This window comes from Berghia stephanieae, chromosome 5 (assembly GCF_034508935.2).
Source record: "Berghia stephanieae isolate SIO BIC M18660-M18661 chromosome 5, UCSD_Bste_1.3, whole genome shotgun sequence".
NCBI classification, from domain to species: Eukaryota; Metazoa; Mollusca; class Gastropoda; order Nudibranchia; family Aeolidiidae; genus Berghia; species Berghia stephanieae.
Genome location: NC_088364.1, coordinates 85,411,750 through 85,422,743, shown reverse-complemented (window position 1 = coordinate 85,422,743; position 10,994 = coordinate 85,411,750). Strand labels below are relative to the sequence as shown.

The window sequence follows — 10,994 nt, the reverse complement described above, 5'->3', positions numbered from 1 at the left end:
AACGTTTAACGAGCATTTTATCAATTGGGAAGTGGGCGTTAGCCTATATACTCGACTATCGTCTTGTTATGTCATTTTATATAAGCATGCAGTCATCCAACCTCCTGACATATTTTAAATTGGGCTCTTTTCTTTGCTTTGTGTCCTTGAGTAAGACAGATAACTCTATTCAACTCCAACTCCAATAAATAATTTTAAACGTAATTTTTCATACAGCGCAATATTTACATACTGTGCATAAATCGCATTACAAGGGGGAGAACAAGCCGTAGCTTCAACGACACTTGGCGTATAAAGCAAATTATAACTTCTGCTTGGTGTCATGCTATTGAATTTATTCGACGACGACAAGGGTGTTACTGATATGAAACTCGTGTATGGTGAGAAAGTGTTAGTTAAGACTTTTACATGGATCAACGTGACGTAGTTGATAAAACCCCGGCCATTTATTTACCACTTTCTCAAACTGCTCATACTCAAATTATATAGGGTTTTAGTTTAGATACACATGACCTACTTACCGACTTCGTGGATGAGACCATCAGGGGTGAGAATGACTGGTCACAAAAAAGGAGAAAATCTTTCATCATGAAGATCATGACCCATCCATGCGACCATAACCTATAAATTTGAATTTCATTAAAATCAGGGGTGAAATGACCGGTCACTAAAAAGGAGGAAATTTTTCAGCGCTAAGATCAAGAAGCATCCATGCAAAAATAACCTATAAATTTAAATTTCATTAAAATATATTGTGATGCAATCCAAAATGTGTCTCGCAGCAATTTCTGACACCACTCGGAGGAATTTCAAAAACTGAAAGTGTAATTATAACATGGTGGTTGTAGTAATGGTAGTCGTAGGTATGATGATGTGGTGGTGGTTGTAGTAGTTGTGGTAGGGATGATGTGGTGATGGTTGTAGTACTAGTGATAGTCGCCACATCTCCCTTATTCACAGATTCACTAATGCCCACCTCCCATTGTTTCAAGTTTACCAGAGACGCCAACTGAAAATTTGGCTCACGTAAATTTCAGAAACAATTCCGAATAATTTCAATGCTTAAACAGGAATTTCTGCAAACTAAATATAATCTATTGAGATCTATAATCATCCCAATACCCCTTGTTTCAAATCAAGTAAAGTTCCAAAACCAATTTCATTATGACGTATAAAATATAAAAATTAATGGTAGGGTTGGTGGTAATAATGATATGATGGTGGATGTTGTACTGGTGGCAGTAATGATAATGATGATGTATGTGGTTGTGGTGGTTGCAGAAGTGGTGGTGGTGATATTGTTGTGTTGGAGGAGGTTGTAGTAGTGGTGGTAAGGATGTGGTAGTGATTGTTGTTTTAATGGTGATAGTGTTTTGATGTCGTCGTCGTCGTGGTGGTGGTATTGATGGTGATGATGATGATGTGGTGGAGGTGGTTGTAGTAGTAGTAGTGGTGGTCCTTCATGAAATGATAGTGTGGCGATGGTGGTGGTTGTAGTAGTAGTAGTAGTAGTAGTAGTAGTAGTAGTAGTAGTAGTAGTAGTAGTAGTAGTAGTAGTAGTAGTAGTAGTTGTTGTTGTTGTTGTTGTTGTTGTTGTTGTCGTAGTAGTGGCAGTGATGATGATGATGATGATGATGATGATGATGATGAAAATGATAATGATGGTGATGATGATGATGATGATAATGATGATGATGATGATGATTGAGTATTGAGTGAACATTATTGTTATGTGTGTTCTGTTTTATTTGTTAATCGTAAATATTAAGTTAACGTATGTTTCATGTTGGAAATTGCCAGAAATTTAACATTAAATAGAATCTTATGTGTGTGTGTGTATATATATATATATATATATATATATATATATATATATATATATGTGTGTGTGTGTGTGTGTGTGTGTGTGTGTCTGTGTGTGTGTGTATCACTGTTAAGTATAGGAAGATGAAAAATGAAAACATATTTAGGCTAAAGAACTGGCTAAAGAACTGAGTGAACTATTGATTTCTATGTGAACGTGCATATGTGTGTATGATAGTGAGAGAGAGAGAGAGAGAGAGAGAGAGAGAGAGAGAGAGAGAGAGAGAGAGAGAGAGAGAAGAGAGAGAGAGAGAGAGAAAGAGAAGAGAGAGAGAGAGAGAGAGAGAGAGAAGAGAGAGAGAGATTGAAGTCAAGGTGTTTGTGAAGACCTTTTATTGGTAAGTAGTAGAGGGTGAACATGGAAGCTAATCGGGACTAAACAAATAAGTGTTGCTTTATTGATTTATGTGTCTATGAGTGTTTGTGTAAAGAGAGATAGATGGATAGAGAGAGAGAGAGAGAGAGAGAGAGAGAGAGAGAGAGAGAGAGAGAGAGAGAGAGAGAGAGTTTTGAGCTATTTGTTCGAAGGGTTTTTACGGCGCTTGCTTCACTTTTACTTGTAGGTCATTTCAGCACCACTTAAAAGGTAAAAATGGGACTATAAAAAAATATAGATTTAAGTAAGGTCAAAAGTAACGGACAAAAGGTAAGACTGGTTTAATTAGGTGACTTCAAACTAACTACATTGATAGTTTGATCTTGGAGTCCGTTTGTGAGAAACGGACACCAAGATCAAACTATCAATGTAGTTAGTTTAAAGTCACCTAAAAGTTTGACCAAGACACAAGCACAGAATCCTTGTGAGCGTAATACAAAATTTAGAACAACAAATCTAACGTCACACAAAAGAGAGATGATTTACGAGGACAAACACATCATCTCCCAAAAACCATGACTATACATGAATCTGGCCGGCCAGGAAAAGGTTGTAGTTGTAGAAGTGTTGGGAATGATCGTGTGGTGGTGGTTGTAATAGTTGTGGAAGGGATCATGTGGTGGTAGTAGTAGTAGTGATAGTTGGGATGATGTGGTGGCGAAGGATGTAGTTGTATTGGTAATAGGAATGATGATGTGGTGGTGGTTGTTGTAGTAGTGGTTGTAGTTTGTTTGTTTGTTGCTTTAGGTCTCTTCCAACACAATTGAGGTTATATGAGAGACCGCTGAAACAAAAAAACAAGCAATCTAACAAAAATAGTACAAATGTAAATCAAAATCATAACCTAAAGATATCATAAGCTAAATTATAAATAACCAAGAACAAACAGGCAGAAGATTTACAGGAAAAAAATATCCCCTGTCAAAAATACAAGCACAAACCAAAGAAGCAGGATAGGCTAGTAAAGAGAAGAAGAAACGACATCACTATCGGATCGTACACCCATGCGAACATCATAGGTATATGATTCAAGGGTGATGCTCCCATCCAACCACCCGCGTAGTGGTTGTAGGGATCAGTGATGATAATGATAATTTGTAAAAAAAAGGAGCAAAATCTCTCGGCCCGTCTGTCAAGCCCAAATCTAATGCAAAAAATAACACAGCTATTCATTGTTACTTAATATTACGTAATATATTACTAACTTCTAAAACACGTCTATTCTGATCACATGATATTACTGACTTTTTGTAAATATAATTTTTAAAATTGTCATTTCCAATTAAAAATTTTAGAGCTCTATAATGCTTCCCACTATATCAAGAGATTATAATAAACTTTTGGCCAAAAGGAGGTATTTTTTTATACTACAAACACGGCTAGTGTGTGTGTATTACTGTAACCTTGTGGTTATGCAGCTTATGATAAGAATCTTTAATCAATTGCAAAACATATTCCATCAAATGAGCGAATCTAAATCAAACCTTTTTACTTAAATCGATCAGCCAAACTTACTGTTGTATTTTCTCTCTATTACAAAGTGATATATATAAACATAATAATGTGAAGTTAGAAGGTAAGCTGAGAAATATATGGAAAAGAAAGAAAGAAAGAGAGTGAGAGATAGATAGATAGATAGATAGATAGATAGATAGATAGATAGATAGATAGATAGATAGATAGATAGACAAAGAGAGAGAGAGAGAGAGAGAGAGAGAGAGAGAGAGAGAGAGAGAGACCACTCTGATTTTTGTTTTAATTGGTAATTAGAGATAAGTTATAATGAATTCAATTGAATTCAGAACAAACAAACAAACAAACAAAAAAAAGGAGTAAAAAAGCTAAATGGTACAAAAATATTGACACCCATTTGCTCCATCCCCTTCCCTTTTGATCATCTTTTCATCCAAGGCCGTCATGGGTTAGTACCACTATTCACATTTGGCACCAGTGTGTCTAGACTAATGTCATGGGCATGGGAATGTCATCAAAAATCATGCAGCTGAGCAGAGGTGTCAAAAAATGACAAAAGACATATTGGTGATTTTTCAGCTAAATTACCTCTTAGCCGAAAATGTTTGACACGGCAAAAACAGTTGAAAATTTCAGAAAAATCCTAAAATCGCGGAATTCCGCGGAAGATTATCATCACTGAGGGATGATGGTGTGATGGTAGTTATAGTAGTAGTGGTTGTAGCTGTAGTGGTGGTGATGGTCGGGATGATGATGTGGTGATAGTTGTCGTAGGGATGGTGGTGGTGGTAGTGATGATGATGGGGTTGGTTGTAGTATTAATGGTGATAGGTAGGAATGATGATGTGGTGGTAGTTGAAGTAGTGATGGTGGTGGTGATAGAGATGATGATGTGGTGGTGGTTGTAGTAGTAATGGTGATAGGGATGTTGAGGTAGTGGTTGTGGTGAGTCTTTTTAAAAGGCGGAATTGTGATGGTGATGGGCGGAGATAAAACACCGTTTAGGCGGAAATCCGCCTTTAGGAGGAAGATTCTCAGCCCTGATAGCCTTCACTGTCTCATTCACGAGGGGCAGGCGATTCTCCGGATAAAGTGAGGATGGCTAAATGTAAAAAGAAAAAAGATTAAAAGTACAAAATTCTATTCAATAGCATTCAATTCAGACCTGCCAGATAACAAAACAATAAAAAGCATTTTATTTTTTATTGACAATTTGAAGACAAAAATCTGCATATAAACCCATAATGCACGAGTTGTGTTTGTCACTCTAAAATACTTGTATGAACTAAAATGCAACAGGCGCTCATCAAATTCAAGGGTTTAATGAATGACTGCAGAATTCCCAAAAAACGTCGCTTCATTGTCTTTGTAACATTTTCATGGCATACAAAAACGCAATAAAGTGGTCACCATTTATAATTAGTCCTCAGAAATCAAGCACTTATAACTGCATCGTACTCATAGTCAAATTCAAATTTTATTTTGAAAAGTCTATGGACAACCATCAAATCTTAAAATTCCTTATCTGGAACAAAAAAAATACAAAGACAAAAAAAAAAAAGACCCAAAAAATACCCCCACCTAGATCTGCTTATATTGTCTTACAGGACTTAATAGCGCTTGCAACACTATAAAAAGGATGATGATATGGTGACTGATTCAATAAATAGGGAACAGTAGATTTCACGAGCACCTCAAAGATGTACCAATTTTGACATTACCTCAAAGTCTCACCGAGACACAAGCAAAGGATCCTGCTAAAACATTTACATAATGCAATAATATTCAAAACCTATAACTATAACAGTACATAACAGAGAGATGATTTACAGTATAAAAAATCATCGCAAGAAGAAAGGTACTGTATTTGACTGTCTGCCTCCCAACTAAAGACCCCCGCAAGGACCAGGAAAAAAATGAGCAATCTTAATCCAGAACAAAGACAGGGAGCAACATGGAAAGGGAAACCAAATATAAGGGATAGAAAAATGTGAACTCTCTGCCCAGAACCCTTCCAAGAATTTTTTTTTTTAATAGAAAAAAATACAAATTCTGGAACAGTCAATTTTGTCACAAGCTGGTCATCATCTCTCCATCTCAGTGCGCCACCTTGAATGTATCGTAATAAAATATGAGTCGGAATGGCTGTTGTCCTTTAAACATTTGGTCCTGGTGTCAATAGTGCATTTACCTAACTAATCTATTACTATATATTACACTCAATAGATGGAGGGGGGAGGGACAATTAAGTACTGAAAATATAAAGTAACAAGAAAAGAAAAAATATTACATATTTATTTTAAAAAAATGAGTCTAATTGCGACTAAAATAGAATTTGCGATTAATTGCTGTCAAGTGTAAAATTTTCGGCAGCGAAAAACTGCAGGGACAAAATGTCGATGGAAAATAACTATAAAATTAATGAGTCTTACAAATTTATCACATGGGTGATTTTCATGGTGGTGATTAGCCCCTGTAACCCTCAGTAGCCAGTGCCCATTGATGTCAACTGCAGCTATTCGGAAATATGCTGGACAATTTAATTTCAGAGTCCTGCATGGTAAGAAAAAATTTTTATTACAAAATAATAAAACTATCCACAACATAGTATGATAAAATATTAATAGCATTGTCACTTGCATAACTCAATTGTGAAGGACTTCAACATGCAGATTATAGAGCAATTGAAAATAAATCTTAATAAGACATTCAATAATAATACTAATCCAGCGCAATCAGATACAATGAACAAATCAAGTCTTTCACTTTTTAAAACTGTTCTGGAAATAGTTGAACTATTGTCTTGCTGCATTACATCGTGCAGCCCGCCCACTGAAGACTGTAAATGAGCTGCAGATAGGCACACATTGCCTCTTCCTCTGGATGTTTTAAAATTCAGAATTAGTTTGATTGCTTTATTAAAATTGTCTTGGCAATCAAGATAGAAAAGCTGATGGAGATAATTTACTTCCGAGTTATTCTGAAATATTATAACCTTGTGCATATAATATTTTCATTTTTTTTAAATATGTAAAAGTAAAAAAACACCTCCTGCCCCCGTCCAAAAACAACCTCCTACCTCTGGTTAGGGCGAACTCCTTTGCTTGAGGTCAATCGCTTTTTGCCCTGCTTGCATTCATAGACACAAAAGTCATAAATTAGCCAACTTTCCTCAGGGTGATATGATGGAAGCTGAAAAACACGGAATAATATAAAAGATCATAACATAAACACCTAAATATTAAGTTAAAAATTGCAATATTTTCTCCAACTGAGACAAAGGTGTTACAGTTCAGTACGTTAGAAGAATAAGAAAGTAAGTCGAGAGTTTTCTCGAAGAACTTAAATTTGTGACGTGGTACTCAAATCAGGGACTAGGTCAAAAGCTGAATGGCACAAATGGAAAGCCAAAGGCATGTTGTTTTCAATATTTAAAGTCAATAAAAATTCAAATTCTGTGCATTCTAATATGAGGCAAACAACTACAGACCACACTAAATTGAATTGTATTAAGTAAAAGGATCTTGTCACATTCAATCAAGCTGTCATTTGAGAAAAATTACTACATTATAAATTGAAGTTCAGATCGCATGTTTGAAGCCGTATTAGGAAAATTCATGTATCTGTGTATAAGCCAAGTTTCATCAAAATCACAGTGGCAACGAGTGTCTAATATTTGCCACCAGATACACTCGTAAAATTTGAGTGTAGGCTTATTTAGCAAAATCATATATTAGGAATGGTTTATACTACATCATAAAGTAGCGCATGCCCGTCATCATCCTGCATCTTTTTTTATATATATATAAGTATTAAAAAAAGAATTGAGCTTTCATAAGCCGCAATATCCACCAAACATGCTCAAAGCACTTTACAAAGGATCCATGACTAGCAGCAACACGTAACAAGTAGAACGTTAGGCGATGTTTTTCTTCTGACAGACAACGCTCTTAGCGGATAGGAAATCATACACATGAGTACAGTGAGAGAATGTGAGGCCTTGACGAGGCTCGACCCCATGACCTTCCAATCCGGAAGTGAGTGCCACACAGCCGCATATATCTTGGCGGTTCTTGAGAATTTGCCAAACACCTACAAACTAATTAGTAAAAAGAGGGAGATGGGCAGAAATAGACAGACAGATACACACTCAGAGAGAGAGAGAGAGAGAGAGAGAGAGAGAGAGAGAGAGAGAGAGAGAGAGAGAGAGAATAATATCAGTTGCCTGTGGTGTCAGTCCGTTTAGGAGTGAGGTGGCGGAAGAAGTAGTCTCGCACTAGTACTTGGGTAGTAGTAGTAAGTAGTAAATAGGGGAGGTCTTCTGCACGTTCCTTGAGCTAAGGAAAGTATTCCTTCAACTAACCTTAAAATAAAAAAATAAAACCTTGTACATTTTCAACACTTGGACCTGCACTATGACCTATAACTAAAACTAACAGACAAAAAAACCCCCCGCTAAGACTCCTCTCCAGTACCTTTCAATATTTCAAATTGAATTATAATGGCTGCGGAAAACTAAAACAATGGTCATATAAGGAAATTTACAAATCAATCAAGTTGTTCTACAGGTTTTAAAATGAAAATATGAAGTAACAAGATATCACTCTAATATAGTGACACCTAACTAACACTAGACATCACACCAGCAGCAATGCTGAGCGGAGTAATTTTACTTTTTTTACTAGCAACCAAGTTGCCACATTGGATTTTCTTTCTTTACTTTTTTTTTTAGTGTTCTGCTAATGTGCAATCTACATTTAAAATAAAAAGTGGCATCTTTCATTTCTTCTAATTCTAAACAGACACGATTATTAAAACATGTCCACTTCACATCTCAACAACAGGGATAATTTTTTTCACTTCTTGAGGCAGTTTTTTCTTACTTCTTTTAAATTTCATTTTTTTTAAAGCTTCTTTATTGATTTGTTTATAAGTTCTATTGTTCTTCTTATTTTTCATTGTCAATATCATTTTCATCAGCATTCTTTTACGGTACTTTTACCATGTTATTCTTACGCTCTTACAGTTACAGTACAGCAGAGCGATACCTAACGCAGACCTTTAAAGTGCTACTAAATTTGAAAAATAAAATAAAACGTTTGACAAAAGATCCACAGTTCAAAAGCTAAAACAATTATAAAGTGAAACTACCTCGAGGCTCGAGGAACATCGGGGTAAGGTCTCCCGCCCATACTGGGCACTGTGGGACTGGAAGTCTAGAGAGCTGCGCCGGTGGAAACCGTAATTTAGTTTCTTAAACGGCTCCGATCCTTCAGAAGAGGAGTAGTACCTATCTAGTTGTAGTTATTAGTAGAAGAAGAAGAAGAAGAAGAAGAAGGAGCATGTTCAGGTTCAAGTTCAACCCTCTTAGTAGGCACTTGCAAGAATTTTTCAAAATAGTGGCTATGGGTATTAATTTAGCGTAGAAAAATAAAGGGGAGTGAAACATTAACTAGAGTGAAAAATTATGGCTCTGTCTCAACTGGTCAAAAAGTTATGACCGTTTATGTGGTGGAAAATCTCTATTTATAGAGGAAAAAATGTGACCAAAGCACAGCATCCCAATGGATAATCACGTATAATTCAGAAACAGCTTCAGATACAACTTTGAAATTTTTACATGTGGTAAATCAACATCTCTGTAATACATTGCAAACAGAAAATGAATTATTTATTGAGAAAGAAAAGTATAGTTTAGAGCTGAGACAGCTGAAATCAAGGAAAAATAGATCACGACATGCAAATGAATGATGAATGACCTATTGGAATTTTGGAAAAGTCAATAATAAAATATTTATTCACATGAAGATAAGACCAAATACACCACTGAATCGGCGTCGTTTAGTTGTTCACTTTGAACTTTTCAAAATGAAAATAGACCTCATAAAAGCAAAGATATGAACTGACAAATGTTTGAGGTGGTGTACTCTTCTAAGTTGATAGAGTTAGAGTGAGAATGACGAGAAATGAGTTGCCACTTAATTAAGGAAAAAAAATTGTCGTATCTAGTTTACTTACCTTCTTTGTTGACTTTTTAATAAAAAGTACATTATTCTCATTTTCGAATGTTTTCAAATTGGAGAAAAGATGAGAATGTCTCGTTTACCGAGAGGGCCATTTTTTTTTGCTTCACACTTCTCAAAGAAAGACCGCGAAAAGTGGAGGCTGGTCGGCTGGTCCTTGAAAGCTCACAAATGCAACTTTAAACGCATAAGAGTGCTGGGAGTAGGTAGCTACAAATAGGTAAAGGAGCGGTGGTTTGCAACTTTAAACACATAAGAGTTCTGGGAGTACAAATAGTGAAAAGCGGTAGTTTTCGCTATTTGTAGTGGTAGTACAAATAACCACTTCGTTTTCTTATACTGATTCACTTCCTGTCGTCTGCTGCGTTTGAGAGATAACTTCGTCAATCCACATCAAAACTTTACATCTTTATATCTTACAAAATATTCCATTTATGGAAGTTATTTTTGTTTTAAATTATTCAATTAATTGGCGTTTTCATGTCCATGCATTCATTTTATAATTTACAATTCTCTTCCTTTTTTTTCCGATTGATTTTTCACTGTTGATTTTGACGTTTTTCATCCTTTGACGGAGGTCTGTCCAATTTAGGGGAACGGGGGAGCGGAAGTTTTTAAAATCACCTATTTTCGATCATTTTAAACACTAATACACCACCTCAAACATTTATCAGTCCATATCTCTGCTTTTATGAGGTCTATTTTCATTTTGAAGAGTTCAAAGTGAACAACTAAATGACGTCGATTCAGTGGTGTAGTTGGTCTATCTACATGTGAATAAATATTTAATTGTCGACTTTTCCAAAATTCCAATAGGTCATTCATTTGCATGTCGTGGTCTATTTTTCCTTGATTTCAGCTGTTTCAGCTCTAAACTATGTCACAAAGTTCATCGAGGTCATTCGCGAATTCAATAAAGATATTCCAATTGGTGGAATCGAAATACAAATGCACACACAAATATACATCCATCCATCCATCCATCCATCCATCCATCCATCCATCCATCCATCCATCCATCCATCCATCCATCCATCCATCCATCCATCCATCCATCCATCCATCCATCCATCCATCCATCCATCCATCCATCACATCCATCCATCCATCCATCCATCCATCCATCCATCCATCCATCCATCCATCCATCCATCCATCCATCCATCCATCCATCCATCCATCCATCCATCCATCCATCCATCCATCCATACCATCCATCCATCCATCCATCCATCCATCCATCCATCCATCCATCCATC

At 36.1% G+C, this 10,994-nt stretch overlaps 1 protein-coding gene across 1 annotated transcript in view; it reads right to left on the bottom strand.

Moving 5' to 3' along the window:
- Positions 1 to 4,667: 4,667 nt before the first annotated feature.
- Positions 4,668 to 10,994, bottom strand: part of LOC144974038 (uncharacterized) — a 9,744-nt gene continuing 3,417 nt past the window's right edge. The window contains exons 2-4 of the mRNA XM_078916927.1: positions 6,792 to 6,904; positions 6,145 to 6,265; positions 4,668 to 4,814 (exon numbers count right to left, since the gene is read on the bottom strand). Coding sequence (XP_078773053.1) covers positions 4,668 to 4,814; positions 6,145 to 6,265; positions 6,792 to 6,904 — 381 coding nt within the window. The remainder of the gene's footprint in view (positions 4,815 to 6,144; positions 6,266 to 6,791; positions 6,905 to 10,994) is intronic.